Raw genomic sequence first — 16,113 nt, forward strand, 5'->3', positions numbered from 1 at the left:
TGCTCTGCATGTCGAGACAGAAAATACTGCAGCTTCTTTCAGTGGGAGAGTGAAAAGGTAAAGGAACGAATCAAATGCAGTAGACACGGAATCGAATGCAATAGACACTGAATCGAATGCAATACATTTACATTTATGGCATTTATCAGACTCCCTTATCCAGAGTGATTTACAGTTTATTTCAATATACAACTGAGCAATTGAGGGTTAAGGGCCTTGCTCAGGGGCCCAGCAGTGGCAGCTTGGTGGACCTGGGATTCGAACTCATGACCTTCCGATCAGTAGTTACCACTAGGCTACAACATCCCTCCAATAGACAATGAATCGAATGCAGTAGATACCGAATCGAATGCAGTAGGTACAGAATCGAATGCAGTAGATACTGAATCGAATGCATTAGGTATAGAATCGAATGCAGTAGGTACAGAATCGAATGCATTAGGTACAGAATCGAATGCATTAGATACAGAATCGAATGCATTAGGTATAGAATCGAATGCATTAGGTATAGAATCGAATGCATTAGGTACAGAATCGAATGCATTAGGTACAGAATCGAATGCATTAGATACTGAATCGAATGCAGTAGGTATAGAATCGAATGCAGTAGGTACAGAATCGAATGCAGTAGGTACAGAATCGAATGCATTAGGTACAGAATCGAATGCATTAGATACAGAATCGAATGCATTAGGTATAGAATCGAATGCATTAGATACAGAATCGAATGCATTAGGTACAGAATCGAATGCATTAGATACAGAATCGAATGCATTAGGTACAGAATCGAATGCAGTAGGTACAGAATCGAATGCAGTAGGTACAGAATCGAATGCATTAGGTACAGAATCGAATGCAGTAGGTACAGAATCGAATGCAGTAGGTACAGAATCGAATGCAGTAGGTACAGAATCGAATGCAGTAGGTACAGAATCGAATGCAATTTTTTTTCTGTACCTGCTTCATGAGTATATATTTCTAGAGGAACATTAGATTTAAATTGTTATGGATCTACATGAATATCTGTTACTGAAGTTCTATCTTTAGTCTGTATACCGTTTTAATTGCAAACGTTTCAGGTATCAGAGGAACGACTGCATGCGAGAGAGGAGCAGAACCGGTTGAAGAAGCCCTTGTTCACTCATACGCAATACTGCAGGAGGTAAATATCATCAATGTAAAAGGACCAATGAGAAACAATCACAAAAGAAGAATACAAAAAAAAAAACACACACTGGCATGTTATCGAGTCTTTATTTAAACTGCGTTGTGAGCGTTTACACGTCGTATACCGCATCGTGTCGAAGAATTAGAGTCCCTTTCTTGCTCTGTACAAAAAACAGCCGACCTGGGGAATGTGGGCGGAGCTAGAAACAAAGAGCGGCTCTGATTTGTCTTATAGAATCATCTTCGTTTCTTTCCTGTTAACGCAATGAAATGAAATGAAATGTCATACACGCTGTTCTGCGTAACGTTTCGAGATTCCTAGCATTGCATTTTAACGTCGTCGATCAAAAATGTCATTGCTAAAAGTATTGGCACCCTCGTCGAATCCGGCGTGCTCGACATTCCATCCTGTGTGAGAGGATATAAGAGCAAGGTGTAAAGTTTTCACTCCTCTGGCAGGTTCAGGGAGTTTGTTTCCCTGCCGCTGGATCAGAGGAGGTTCTGTGTGGACTGTCAGCTCCTGCTCCTTCCTGACGAATGGAGCGCTCACGCCTCGCACCGGGCGCTTTCTGACGACATCACAGTGGCTCGTCTAAGAAGGCCCAGTCTTCTGCTGCGTGCTCTGGAGAATAAGAAGAGCAATGCGCAGTACCTGTTTGCTGACCGCAGCTGCCACTTCCTTCTGGATGTGCTCTCTGGATTAGGATACCGGAAGGTTCTTTGCGTTGGGACGCCAAGGTGAGTGTTAAAAATATCGTAGCCATGTGTATATATACATTTATATATATATATATATATATATATAACAACATGTAGTTAGCAGACTAGTGATTATTCAACGGATGTTTACTCTGCATTACAGAGTACGTTTATACCGGGGTTGCCAGTTCAGGCTTTATCCTTCTGATCTGGACATGATTAGCACAGTATTGATGGATACTACAGTAATATAGATTTATATTAAAATAGTCTGTAGCCACCTGGAAATGTTTTAAACCAGGACTGGATTAGAAATCAGGAAAACAAGCTTTAACTGTCCAACCATCAAACCTACAAGCTAACCGTTCTTATGATTTTACAAGCTAAAACACTAAAACTTACTCACAAACCTGCAAACTATGAATCTACAAACTAACTAACTAAGAATTGGCTAGTGATTGACAGGTGAGAGAGACCGTATGCCCCGCCCACCCAGACAGCATGGCCGGTTCTGAACGGTCGACTCTCTCGGTTTCTTCCCTGTCGTCATTTACGATTCTTTTAGTATCTAAAGCTCTTAATGACTATTTCACAAATTAGCCTGCTGTGTCGGGGAGTTATTGTACATCAAACTAAACATTTCTCACTTCCTGACAGATTACATGAGCTGATTAAGATCCGGAGCACCGAGGACAAGACTCGTGCCATGAAGAGTTTATTACTGGATATTGATTTCAGGTGAGCGGAACATTACATGATTTGTTATTTATTAATTATTATTATTATTATTATTATTATTATTAATTTTAATTATTCTTTATTATTATTATTATTATTACTATTATTATTCTTTATTATTATTATTATTATTATTATTAATTATTATTATTTATTATTATTATTATTATTATTATTATTATTATTATTATTATTATTATTATTAATTATTATTAATTATTATTATTATTATTATTATTATTACTCACCTGATGAAGCCAACAAGTTTACTTTTGACCTCAAATTTAAACAAATGTGATTTTACATGTTAAAGGTTAAGTTTACAGGACAAAGACTAAAACGTGCAGGACCAGGACCAGGACGAGCTGCAGAACCGCAGTGCGTTAGAGCCCGAGGTCACAGATCTCCATATGATCCGGAACAGTCTGTCGATCTCTAGCTTTAAAAAAGCGAAAAGCAGGAAACACGGGCTCTGTGAACTGGTGATGCGCCCTGTCGAACACGCTCATGCAGCTGGTTGAGAAATCCTGTAGCATCTTCATAGCGTCTGCGTCATAGAACGCGACTTGTCCCTTGGCGAAGTTCACGTACACGCCCACTCGGTCTGGCGCGCGACCGGACAGAGCCAAGTGTAGGTCGTTGTGCCAAACCGACAGGCGCCCGTCCTGAAACTCCAGACTCCACGAGAGTCTGTTCCTGCCCAGTTTTGTGCTTTTGTCCCGCCCTTTCCTGTTCAGACTGCCGTAAGCCACGCCCACGGCCCAGGAAGGGCAGCAGTGAACGTCCACTTCCCAGTAGCGCTGTCCCGAGCTTACGGCAGGCGAGCCCAGGGCGCAGCAGGTCTGATCGAACTGCAGAGGGGGAGGAGGGGCCGAGCTGTCGTCAGGAGAGACGTATAAGCCCCGCCCATTCGAAGTCACCTTGATCTGTCTGTGGCTGGCTGCCCTGTCAATCACCACCTGAGTGGAGTCTGGCAAGAAAAATACAGAATAGGCTTCAGACAACACGGTGCGTTATGGAGACGTGTGGTAATAGATTTAGTGGTGTGTTGAAAATTCATCAACACGTTCTGACCAATCAGAATCCAGCATGTCGAACCTCACTAAAATCTGTTATTCACATCAACCAGCTATGAGTTCATGAGTCAGTGATATTCGTCTGCAGCTCATTTTAAATAAATAAATAAATAAATAAATAAGTGAATCGTTTACCGAGCAGCAGGCTCTTCTTCTGTAGTTGGACCTGCAGATCTTTTGAGATCTTCCCCAAAACCTTCATGAGCTTCTGGAACCTTTCACCGTTCAGCCTGATGGCCAGCTCGGCTGCGTCCTGCTTCTTGTGGCAGCTACGCAAAAGTTTACACGAATGAAATCTCAAGCCGATTGGTTATTAACGTCGGTTATTTTAACCCGGAGTCGCGAACGACGACGGAGACGATTTACCTGAAATCTTCATGAGAGACCTAAAATCAGGACAGAAGATAAAATTACAGGCTTATAGTTCTGGCTTTGTGAGGAAATGATGAAGGTGTTTGATGAAGGTTACCTGCTGCTGCTGCTGCTCAGCTCCCGTCTGCTGCAGCGTCCTGACGACGCCGATCCGTTTGCGCACCAGTTTCAGGTGCTGGTTCCAGTCGTTCAGGAGACGCGTCATCCTGCTGCTGTTCTCCCGGTATTCTAGTTCCAGAGAACCCAGTACGGCCTGTTCTTCCTTCTCCAGGGCCAGACGCATAGCCTCGAATCGCTCACGTACTTGCTGCTCCATCGTCTCCGCGCTCGTCTTCACCCGGAGAACAGAGACGGTGGAGAGAGAGAAGGTGTGGTCACGATATCGGAAAAGAGTTACATTCAATCGAATTATGAAACGAATTACGAGCCGCGTCCATACGCGCGATTCTGTACGTTACAGACCGCACGGCTCGTCGCTTACCGCCAGGTTGGTTTGGCGCTTTTTCAGAGACGCCATATGAGCTTCCGTGCTCTTGCTCTCCTTCTCCAGCTCCTCCAGCCAGCAGGACAGCTGTTCCTGATGTTCATACAAACGCCTTTATGACAAACCCACGTGTGCCGTATTGCTTTAACCCGACTATCATCAACACAACGAGGACAAACCTGTGAGGGATTGAGCGAGTCGGCGTCTGGCTTCCGTCGTGTTTTTGGAGAACGAGGATAAGGCTGCGTGACCGACGTCAGACGGAGCGAGTCGGCCAGCGGCGCCTGCGGCCCGCGCTCTTCCTCTGCCATTTCTGCTGACTAGAAAAACAATCAGAATCACAGAAAAAAAATCCTCATCCTCGTTTCTTCCAGCTCAGAGCGGTGGTCCATTACTGCTTCTCGTGTGCTTTATTTTCCGCCACAGTTTAATCCGTTCCTTCCTCCTGGGCGCGATATGTTGGAACATGTCTGAAGCGCGCCGCAGGTATTTAGGACAGAACTTTACTCCAAGCGTCCGAGTTACACAGGAGCGCTACGTTCTAGAGTAGAATGAACCCGTTTCAAATAATACAGAATTAACACAAGAAGGATATTTGCGTTCTAGATTAGGGAAAGATCCGTTCTAGACCGTGGAGGTTTGGGTAGCAATGCTCTGGAATAGCGAAGGAGAAAAGCGATTGCTTCACTTCTAGAAGCGAATAAAAACCTCTTCTGTTTCATTTCTTTCTGTTCAACAAACCCATAACGATTGTCATTTAATTCTAGAAGGATTTAGTGTACATGTGATTCTACAGTAGGTCTGTAGAGCAGGATAAAGCTGTACAGTTCTCCCATCTGAGTTCTCTGGTCTGAGGCTCTGTGTCAGTAACCAACAGTAATTAAATCGTTTACCTTCTAAACCTCCTCCACAGTTTCTCCTGTTGTGTTGTGTTGTGTTGTGTTGTGTTGTGTTGTGTTGTGTTCTGTGGTCGATCTAGACATAAATACAACAGTGTCTGAAAATGGCAGTAAATAATTCGGTCTCAGGAAATAAAATGACAAAAGATACTTACAGTAACGTGTGGGACTGAAGGATTGTTATTGTTTGCTCTCTTTCTCTCTCTGTGTCTCTCTCTCGCTCTCTGTATCTCTCTGTATCTCTCTGTAGCTCTCTCTGTATCTCTCTCTTGCTCTGTCTCTCTCTCTCTCACTCTCTCTCTGGATCACTTTCTCTCTCTCTCTTTTGCTTTGTCTCTCTCTCTCTCGCTCTCTGTATCTCTCTCTCTCTGTATCTCTCTCTCACTCTCTCTTTCTCACTCTCTCTTTCTCACTCTCTCTCTCTCACTCTCTCTCTCTCTCTCTGTCTCTCGCTCTCTGTATCTCTCTCACTCACTCTCTCTCGCTCTCTGTCTGTCTTTCACTCTGTCTCTCTCTCTTTCTCTCTCTCGATGTTCTTCTCTGGTATGTGCAGAAGCAGCTGTAAAAGTTTTAATAAGGACATAACAAGTCAAAGCCTGTGTTTGTGTGTGTGTGTGTGTGTGTGTGTGTGTGTGTGCACATGTAGGTGCATGCAAAATGCCATGAAATAAGAAGAATTATTCTCTACCATTGCTGCGTTTTCCTCTTGTAGATATTCCCAGTTTTATCCCCAGGATGAGTTTTGTCACTACAACATGTTTAATCATCACTTCTTCGATGGAAAAGTAAAACATTCTGCATTTTTATATATAAATCAGTTTGTACACACAAGCACAAGGTGTTACACTGATATTTGTTCAATTTCCTGTCTACAGGAAGCAGTTGAAGTTTTCATGGACTTCCTGACAGAGAGAGATGGTAATAAAGTGGTGATGGTCACAGATCCACCTTTCGGAGGTCTGGTGAAGCTTCTAGGCCACACGTTCTCCAACATATCACACACATGGAGGCGGCTACAGGGAAACGGTGTGTATGACGAAGTGTGTAAGGCACAAGTGTGTGTGTGTGTAAGGCACAAGTGTGTGTGTGTGTAAGGCACAGGTGTGTGTGTGTGTAAGGCACAGGTGTGTGTGTGTGTAAGGCACAAGTGTGTGTGTGTGTAAGGCACAAGTGTGTGTGTAAGGCACAAGTGTGTGTGTGTGTGTAAGGCACAGGTGGGTGTGTGTGTGTGTAAGGCACAAGTGTGTGTGTGTGTGTAAGGCACAAGTGTGTGTGTGTGTGTGTGTGTGTGTGTGTAAGGCACAAGTGTGTGTGTGTGTAAGGCACGTGTGTGTGTGTGTGTAAGGCACGTGTGTGTGTGTGTGTGTGTAAGGCACAAGTGTGTGTGTGTGTAAGACACAGGTGTATGTGTGTGTAAGGCACAAGTGTGTGTGTGTAAGGCAGAAGTGTGTGTGTGTGTGTGTGTGTGTGTGTGTGTGTAAGGCACGTGTGTGTGTGTGTGTAAGGCACAAGTGTGTGTGTGTGTAAGGCACAAGTGTGTGTGTGTGTAAGGCACAAGTGTGTGTGTGTGTGTAAGGCACAAGTGTGTGTGTGTGTGTGTGTGTGTAAGGCACAAGTGTGTGTGTGTGTGTAAGGCACAAGTGTGTGTGTGTGTGTGTGTGTGTGTGTGTGTGTGTGTGTAAGGCACAAGTGTGTGTGTGTGTGTAAGGCACAAGTGTGTGTGTGTGTGTAAGGCACAAGTGTGTGTGTGTGTGTAAGGCACAAGTGTGTGTGTAAGGCACAAGTGTGTGTGTAAGGCACAAGTGTGTGTGTAAGGCACAAGTGTGTGTGTGTGTGTGTGTGTGTGTGTAAGGCACAAGTGTGTGTGTGTGTGTAAGGCACAAGTGTGTGTGTGTGTGTGTAAGGCACAAGTGTGTGTGTGTGTGTAAGGCACGTGTGTGTGTGTGTGAGGCACGTGTGTGTGTGTGTGTAAGGCACAAGTGTGTGTGTGTAAGGCACAAGTGTGTGTGTGTGTGTGTGTGTGTGTGTGTGTGTGTGTGTAAGGCACAAGTGTGTGTGTGTGTAAGGCACAAGTGTGTGTGTGTGTAAGGCACAAGTGTGTGTGTGTGTAAGGCACAAGTGTGTGTGTGTGTAAGGCACAAGTGTGTGTGTGTAAGGCACAAGTGTGTGTGTGTGTGTGTAAGGCACAAGTGTGTGTGTGTGTGTGTGTGTGTGTGTGTGTGTGTGTGTGTGTGGCACAAGTGTGTGTGTGTAAGGCACAAGTGTGTGTGTGTGTGTGTAAGGCACAAGTGTGTGTGTGTGTGTAAGGCACAAGTGTGTGTGTAAGGCACAAGTGTGTGTGTAAGGCACAAGTGTGTGTGTAAGGCACAAGTGTGTGTGTAAGGCACAAGTGTGTGTGTGTAAGGCACAAGTGTGTGTGTGTGTAAGGCACAAGTGTGTGTGTGTGTAAGGCACAAGTGTGTGTGTGTGTAAGGCACAAGTGTGTGTGGGTGTAAGGCACAAGTGTGTGTGGGTGTAAGGCACAAGTGTGTGTGGGTGTAAGGCACAAGTGTGTGTGTGTGTAAGGCACAAGTGTGTGTGTGTGTAAGGCACAAGTGTGTGTGTGTGTGTAAGGCACAAGTGTGTGTGTGTGTGTGTGTGTAAGGCACAAGTGTGTGTGTGTGTGTAAGGCACAAGTGTGTGTGTGTGTAAGGCACAAGTGTGTGTGTGTGTGTAAGGCACAAGTGTGTGTGTGTGTAAGGCACAAGTGTGTGTGTGTGTGTGTGTGTAAGGCACAAGTGTGTGTGTAAGGCACAAGTGTGTGTGTAAGGCACAAGTGTGTGTGTGTGTGTGTGTAAGGCACAAGTGTGTGTGTGTGTGTGTAAGGCACAAGTGTGTGTGTGTGTGTAAGGCACAAGTGTGTGTGTGTGTGTAAGGCACAAGTGTGTGTGTGTGTAAGGCACAAGTGTGTGTGTGTGTGTAAGGCACAAGTGTGTGTGTGTGTAAGGCACAAGTGTGTGTGTGTGTAAGGCACAAGTGTGTGTGTGTGTAAGGCACAAGTGTGTGTGTGTGTAAGGCACAAGTGTGTGTGTGTGTAAGGCACAAGTGTGTGTGTGTGTAAGGCACAAGTGTGTGTGTGTGTAAGGCAAGTGTGTGTGTAAGGCACAAGTGTGTAAGGCACAAGTGTGTGTGGGTGTAAGGCACAAGTGTGTGTGGGTGTAAGGCACAAGTGTGTGTGGGTGTAAGGCACAAGTGTGTGTGTGTGTGTGTGTGTGAGGCACGTGTGTGTGTGTGTGTGTGTGAGGCACAAGTGTGTGTGTGTAAGGCACTAGTGTGTGTGTGTGTGTGTGTAAGACACAAGTGTGTGTGTGTGTAAGGCACAAGTGTGTGTGTGTGTGTGTGTGTGTGTGTGTGTGTAAGGCACAAGTGTGTGTGTGTGTGTGTGTGTAAGGCACAAGTGTGTGTGTGTGTGTGAGGCACTTGTGTGTGTGTGAGGCACAAGTGTGTGTGTGTGTGTAAGGCACAAGTGTGTGTGTGTGTGTGTAAGGCACAAGTGTGTGTGTGTGTGTGTGTGTGTGTGTGTAAGGCACAAGTGTGTGTGTGTGTGTGTGTGTGTGTGTAAGGCACAAGTGTGTGTGTGTGTGTGTAAGGCACAAGTGTGTGTGTGTGTAAGGCACAAGTGTGTGTGTGTGTAAGGCACAAGTGTGTGTGTGTGTGTGTGTGTGTGTAAGGCACAAGTGTGTGTGTAAGGCACAAGTGTGTGTGTAAGGCACAAGTGTGTGTGTAAGGCACAAGTGTGTGTGTGTGTGTGTAAGGCACAAGTGTGTGTGTAAGGCACAAGTGTGTGTGTGTAAGGCACAAGTGTGTGTGTGTAAGGCACAAGTGTGTGTGTGTGTGTGTAAGGCACAAGTGTGTGTGTGTGTGTGTAAGGCACAAGTGTGTGTGTGTGTGTGTAAGGCACAAGTGTGTGTGTGTGTAAGGCACAAGTGTGTGTGTGTGTGTAAGGCACGTGTGTGTGTGTGTGTGTGTAAGGCACAAGTGTGTGTGTAAGGCACTAGTGTGTGTGTGTGTGTAAGGCACAAGTGTGTGTGTGTGTAAGGCACAAGTGTGTGTGTGTGTGTGTGTGTAAGGCACAAGTGTGTGTGTGTGTGTGTGTGTGTGTGTGTGTGTGTAAGGCACGTGTGTGTGTGTGTGTGTGTGTAAGGCACAAGTGTGTTTGTGTGTAAGGCACAAGTGTGTGTAAGGATGGTGCAATAAACTGAACACCCATGATGGTTCCTGAGTGTGTATCATGTTATTAAAAAAATCATAAAATATTAGTAATGGGTGTACAAACTTTTGCACCATCATTTTACACACACAAATGTAGTTTTTTTAACCCTTATTAGTTCTCAGGTCCTTTAATGTCTCTCAGTAACCGTTTCTACACTCACGGCCTTCTCACCCTCAGACAGCGGCGGCTCCCAGATGCCCATCATCTGGATATTTCCCTACTTCTTTGAACCGAGGATCCTCGACTGTTTCCCTGCCTTCACTATGTTGGATTACCAGGTAACAGGTTGTGTATAAAGGATAAAAACTTATTAATAATAATAATAATAATAATAATAATAATAATATTATTATTATTATAGACTAGAGATGGATGGAATCACAACGTGTTCAGTTAAATCCCTCTGAGGTTCATGTGTGTGAACACGACTAAAGCTCTTATGGTCATTACAAAGTGAAGTTTTAAAAAGGTGCAAAATAGAGAGAGAGAAAGAAAGGGGGAGACAGAAAGAAAGAGAGGGAGAGAGGGATAGAAAGAAAGATGGAGAGAGAGAGAAAGATTGAGAGAGGGGGAGAAAGAGAGACTGAGAAAGAGAAAAAGATGGAGAGAGAGAGAGAAAGATTGAGAGAGAGAGACTGAGAGACATTGAGAGAGAAAGAAAGGGGAGAGAAAAAAGAAAGCGGGAGAAAGAAAGGATAGAAAGAAAGATGGAGAGAGAGAAAGCGCGAGAGAAAGGAAGCGGGAAAGAAAGAGGGAGAAAGAAGGAAAGAAAGAAAGAAAGAAACCAGCAGAGAGAGTGTGCTCTCTTACTGCTAGTGTGTCCAGTTGTAGCAGTAACACACACACACACTGTCCCTGCGTGTGTCCAGCTGTAGCAGTAACACACACACACACACACTGTCCCTGCATGTGTCCAGTTGTAGCAGTAACACACACACTGTCCCTGCATGTGTCCAGTTGTAGCAGTAACACACACACACACTGTCCCTGCATGTGTCCAGCTGTAGCAGTAACACACACACACTGTCCCTGAGTGTGTCCAGCTGTAGCAGTAACACACACACACTGTCCCTGCGTGTGTCCAGCTGTAGCAGTAACATACACACACACTGTCCCTGAGTGTGTCCAGTTGTAGCAGTAACACACACACACACTGTCCCTGCGTGTGTCCAGCTGTAGCAGTAACACACACACACACTGTCCCTGCATGTGTCCAGCTGTAGCAGTAACACACACACACACACTGTCCCTGCGTGTGTCCAGCTGTAGCAGTAACACACACACACTGTCCCTGCATGTGTCCAGCTGTAGCAGTAACACACACACACACACTGTCCCTGAGTGTGTCCAGCTGTAGCAGTAACACACACACACACTGTCCCTGCATGTGTCCAGCTGTAGCAGTAACACACACACACACACTGTCCCTGCGTGTGTCCAGCTGTAGCAGTAACACACACACACACTGTCCCTGCATGTGTCCAGTTGTAGCAGTAACACACACACTGTCCCTGCATGTGTCCAGTTGTAGCAGTAACACACACACACACACTGTCCCTGCGTGTGTCCAGCTGTAGCAGTAACACACACACTGTCCCTGCGTGTGTCCAGCTGTAGCAGTAACACACACACACTGTCCCTGAGTGTGTCCAGCTGTAGCAGTAACACACACACACACTGTCCCTGCGTGTGTCCAGCTGTAGCAGTAACACACACACACACTGTCCCTGCGTGTGTCCAGCTGTAGCAGTAACACACACACACACTGTCCCTGCGTGTGTCCAGCTGTAGCAGTAACACACACACACACACTGTCCCTGCGTGTGTCCAGCTGTAGCAGTAACACACACACTGTCCCTGAGTGTGTCCAGCTGTAGCAGTAACACACACACACTGTCCCTGAGTGTGTCCAGCTGTAGCAGTAACACACACACACACTGTCCCTGCGTGTGTCCAGCTGTAGCAGTAACACACACACACACTGTCCCTGCGTGTGTCCAGCTGTAGCAGTAACATACACACACACTGTCCCTGAGTGTGTCCAGCTGTAGCAGTAACACACACACACACTGTCCCTGAGTGTGTCCAGCTGTAGCAGTAACATACACACACACTGTCCCTGAGTGTGTCCAGCTGTAGCAGTAACACACACACACACTGTCCCTGAGTGTGTCCAGCTGTAGCAGTAACATACACACACACTGTCCCTGAGTGTGTCCAGCTGTAGCAGTAACACACACACACTGTCCCTGAGTGTGTCCAGCTGTAGCAGTAACACACACACACACTGTCCCTGAGTGTGTCCAGCTGTAGCAGTAACACACACACACTGTCCCTGCAGGTGGACTACGATAACCATCCCCTGTACAAACAGGGGACGACGGGCCGTAAGCAGTCCCCGGTGCGACTGTTCACTAACCTCAGTCCAAGAGACGTCGTCCTGCCGGAGGAGGAAGGCTACCGGTGACCCTGAGCACACACTGAGCACACACACTGAGCACACACACTGAGCACACACACTGAACACGCTCCACACCTCCACTCTTAACTAGTCTCTATAATACATTAGAGTCATAATGAGTGTTAAATGTTCAGCTGTTCTGTTCACATCCTCAGCTTCTGCAGCGTCTGTAAGAGATACGTCTCAGCAGAGAACCGACACTGTGACGTCTGTAACGCCTGCACATCAAAGGTACGGCTGAGGAAAGGAAAAGTTCTGTTATGGACGTTGTCCCTAAAAACACAACAAAAACCTGAGCGCTGTTGATTTTCCCCCAGAACGGAAGACCGTGGAGACATTGTGCTGAATGTGGACGGTGTGTGAAGCCGTGTAAGTGTTACGTCTTCCTTCCTGTGAACCAATCGAAGCTCTTATTTTATTTGATATGAATATTTCCCCAAAAGTCTGTCCATCCTTCCTTCTTTCCATCCTTCTTTTCCTTACATCTATCCTTTCTTCCTTTCCATATTTTCTTCCTTTTTCTTTCTTTCTTTCCTTCCTTCCATCCATCCTTTCCACCTCCCTTTCCTTTTTTCCAATTCCTTTCTTTTTTCCATTCATCTTTTACTTCCTTTCTTTTTTCCCATCCATCCATCTATCCATCCATCCATCCATCCTTTTTTTCCCCATCCATCCATCTATCCATCCATCGTTTTTCCCATATGTCCGTCCGTCCATCCATCCATCCTTTTTTTCTCTATTTTTACATCTATCCTTTCCACCTCCCTTTCCTTTTTTTCCATTCCTTTCTTTCTTTTCATCTTTTACTTCCTTTCTTTTTTCCCATCCATCTATCCATCCTTCCATCCTTTTTTCCCATATGTCCGTCCATCCATCCATCTTTTTTTCTCCATCTTTCCATCCATCCTTTCCACCTCCCTTTCCTTCCCCCCCTTCCTTTCTTCCTTCATTTCTTTACATTAATTTCTTCCTTCCTTTTTTCCATCTATCCATCCACCCTTTTTCCCATATGTCCATCCATCCCTCCTTTTTTCCCATATGTCCGTCCATCCATCCATCCTTTTTCCCATATGTCCGTCCATCCATCCATCCTTTTTTCCCATATGTCCGTCCATCCATCCATCCATCTTCCCATATGTCCGTCCATCCATCCATCCATCTTCCCATATGTCCGTCCATCCATCCACCCTCATACACGGTTCACCATACAGCCGTATTTTCATAACCGACCCCCTTTATCGTCTCTGTAACCCCTCAGCATGGCGTCACTGTTCCCCCTGCGGACGCTGCGTCCTTCCGGATCACCGCTGCGGACAAACGGGCTGCTACAACTGCGGCGATCCTGGACACAAACACAAAGCCTGTCCTCTCAAACACAAGAAAACGTGAGCAGTTCCACCAACACGAACAAACACACACAGTACAGATCTCACGTAGCCTCCTCTCGTGGTGTATTATATCGTGTACGTTCAGGTGACGAACCCGACCTGATCCTCGTGTCGTCTCTTATTCCAGCGTACAGAGCGTTAAAGGGGAGTCCAGACACGACAGCAACGAGCGCATGGCTAAAAAAAGGAAAAACAAGAACGCACACAGGAACAAGAAGAAAAAGGTCACATGACTCACCGGTGCTCTGATACGTCCAGCGTGGACGACTGGAGTAAAATGTACTGCGCCTTCTTGTGTTTTACTTAATAAACTTTACCCTTTTACGCTGTCGGTGATCACGAACACGGACAAGAGCCTGCAGGTTGTCGTCTCCGTGATTAATAAGGTCCTGCGGTCAAATCCCACGGTTACATAAGAGGCAGCGCTAATTAAAATGCGAGCTGTAACACGGTTTGTACAGTATTGTTCAAAATAATAGCAGTACAATGTGACTAACCAGAATAATCCAGGTTTTTAGTATATCTTTTATTGCTACCTGGCAAACAAGTTACCAGTAGGTGCAGTAGATTCTCAGAAAACAAACACTACCCAGCATTCATGATATGCACGCTCGTAAGGCTGTGCAATTGGGCAATTAGTTAAAAGGGGTGTGTTCAGAAAAATAGCAGTGTCTGCCGTTGACCGTACAACAAACTCAAAACTATTTTGTACAAACGTTTTTGTTTCTACGATTTAACAATCCTGTGAATCGCTAAACTAATATTTAGTTGTATGACCACAGTTTTTTAAAACTGCTTCACATCTGTGTGGCATGGAGTCAACCAACTTGTGGCACCTCTCAGCTGTTATTCCACTCCATGGTTCTTTAACAACATTCCACAATTCATTTACATTTTTGTCATCACCCCACAAGTTCTCGATTGGATTAAGGTCCAGGGATCGGGCTGGCCGCTCCATAACATTCATTTTGTTGGTTTGGAACCAAGACTTCGCTCGTTTACTAGTGTGTTTGGGGTCATTGTCTTGTTGAAACAACCATTTCAAAGGCATGTCTTCTTCAGCATAAGGCGACATGACCTCTTTAAGTATTTTGACATATCGTCGCTGTCGGGCAGAAACCTCGTATGTCCAAATTTGGTCAATTTCATATTTTTTCACATATCGATGCTATTGGTCAGTCCCCACGTGGGTCTGTTATTTTTACAAGTTATTAACCAATCTAAAGTCTTGAAAATAGCTTGAGCGCAAATCTCATAACTCCATTGTACACTTCAACTGTCCACCTCTTCCTCACTCCGTGGGAGAGCTTCACGGCATATTTCTCCTCAAGAAGAGTCGCAACGAATCAACACGTCTTCTGAGGTAAATGTCTTCAAAACACTGGGCTCAAAGAAAAAAAATCTTGACCCCCGCTAGTTCTGTTGCTCGTCTGAGGACAGGAATTTAGAGCAAGACAATCCACTGCAACGTGGACTAAACCCTGTGCACTGCAGATAAGGTACGGCGTTTTTTTAATGTCCTGAAAAATAACGGTTTTGGAGATACGAGGATTCCGTCTGACAGCGACGATATGCAAACTGATCCATGATCCCTGGTATGCGATAAATAGGCCCAACACCATAGTAGGAGAAACGTGCCCATATCATGAGCCACCACCATGCGTCACTGTCTTCACTGTGTACTGTGGCTTGAATTCAGAGTTTGGGGGTCGTCTCACCAACTGTCTGTGGCCCTTGGACCCAAAAAGAACAATTTTACTCTCATCAGTCCACAAAATGTTCCTCCATTTCTCTTTAGGCCAGTTGATGTGTTCTTTTAACTCTTGTAACCTCTTCTGTACATGCCTTTTTTTTAACAGAGGGACTTTGCGTGTGATTCTTGAAAATAGATTAGCTTCACACAGACGTCTTCTAACTGTCACAGTACTGACAGGTAACTCCATCCTGGAGCTGATCATCCTGGAGCTGATCATCCTGGAGCTGATCATCCTGGAGCTGATCATCCTGGAGCTGATCATCCTGGAGCTGATCATCCTGGAGCTGATCATCCTGGAGCTGATCATTAACTGAGCCTTTGCCATTCTGGTTATTCTTCGATCCGTTTTGATGGTTGTCTTTCGTTTTCTTCCACGTCTCTCTGGTGTTTCTCTCCATTTTAAGGCATTGGAGATCGTTTTAACTGAACAGCCTATAATTATTTGCACCTCTTTATAGGTTTTCCCCTCTCCGATCAACTTTTTAATCAAAGTACGCTGTTCTTATGAACAATGTCTTGATCATTTTCCTCAGGCTTTCAAATGCATGTTCAACAAGTGTTGGCGTCATCCTTAAATAGGGGCCACATGATTCACCTCACAAAATTGATGACCTCAGTGATTGAATGCCACACTGCTATTTTTTTTAAACACACCCCTTTCAACTAATTGCCCAATTGCACAGCCTTACGAGCGTGCATATCATGCATGCTGGGTCTTGTTTGTTTTCTGAGAATCTACTGCACCTACTGGTAACTTGTTTGCCACGTAGCAATAAAAAATATACTAAAAACCTGGATTATTCTGGTTAGTCACATTGTAC

The 16,113-nt window shown here is 45.2% G+C and overlaps 2 protein-coding genes across 3 annotated transcripts in view; one reads left to right on the forward strand and one right to left on the reverse strand.

The window, feature by feature from the left end:
• Positions 1–13,865, forward strand: part of zcchc4 (zinc finger, CCHC domain containing 4) — a 16,828-nt gene extending 2,963 nt beyond the window's left edge. The window contains exons 2-13 of the mRNA XM_060894000.1: positions 1–57; positions 1,080–1,162; positions 1,627–1,905; positions 2,524–2,604; positions 6,148–6,220; positions 6,311–6,461; positions 9,865–9,965; positions 12,029–12,150; positions 12,304–12,379; positions 12,466–12,517; positions 13,407–13,533; positions 13,664–13,865. The exon at positions 1–57 is cut by the window's left edge and continues 47 nt beyond it. Coding sequence (XP_060749983.1) covers positions 1–57; positions 1,080–1,162; positions 1,627–1,905; positions 2,524–2,604; positions 6,148–6,220; positions 6,311–6,461; positions 9,865–9,965; positions 12,029–12,150; positions 12,304–12,379; positions 12,466–12,517; positions 13,407–13,533; positions 13,664–13,769 — 1,308 coding nt within the window. The 3' untranslated portion in view covers positions 13,770–13,865. The remainder of the gene's footprint in view (positions 58–1,079; positions 1,163–1,626; positions 1,906–2,523; positions 2,605–6,147; positions 6,221–6,310; positions 6,462–9,864; positions 9,966–12,028; positions 12,151–12,303; positions 12,380–12,465; positions 12,518–13,406; positions 13,534–13,663) is intronic.
• si:dkey-219e21.4 (tripartite motif-containing protein 72) lies at positions 2,865–6,079 on the reverse strand. 2 transcript variants are annotated; one of them, XM_060894061.1, is made up of 8 exons: positions 5,591–6,079; positions 5,430–5,511; positions 4,716–4,856; positions 4,534–4,629; positions 4,150–4,383; positions 4,047–4,066; positions 3,816–3,949; positions 2,865–3,574 (listed from the first exon to the last, which is right to left on the reverse strand). In XM_060894061.1, exons 3-8 carry the CDS (start codon positions 4,845–4,847, stop codon positions 2,988–2,990), a joined length of 1,203 nt encoding a protein of 400 aa, XP_060750044.1. In that variant the 5' UTR covers positions 4,848–4,856; positions 5,430–5,511; positions 5,591–6,079; the 3' UTR covers positions 2,865–2,987. The 2 variants fall into 2 exon arrangements, with proteins under 2 accessions (XP_060750044.1, XP_060750035.1); XM_060894052.1 differs by lacking the exon at positions 5,430–5,511 and having other exon boundaries at positions 5,591–6,078.
• Positions 13,866–16,113: the final 2,248 nt, after the last annotated feature.

The sequence above is a fragment of the Tachysurus vachellii genome, chromosome 2 (genome assembly GCF_030014155.1).
Source record: "Tachysurus vachellii isolate PV-2020 chromosome 2, HZAU_Pvac_v1, whole genome shotgun sequence".
Classification (NCBI taxonomy): Eukaryota; Metazoa; Chordata; class Actinopteri; order Siluriformes; family Bagridae; genus Tachysurus; species Tachysurus vachellii.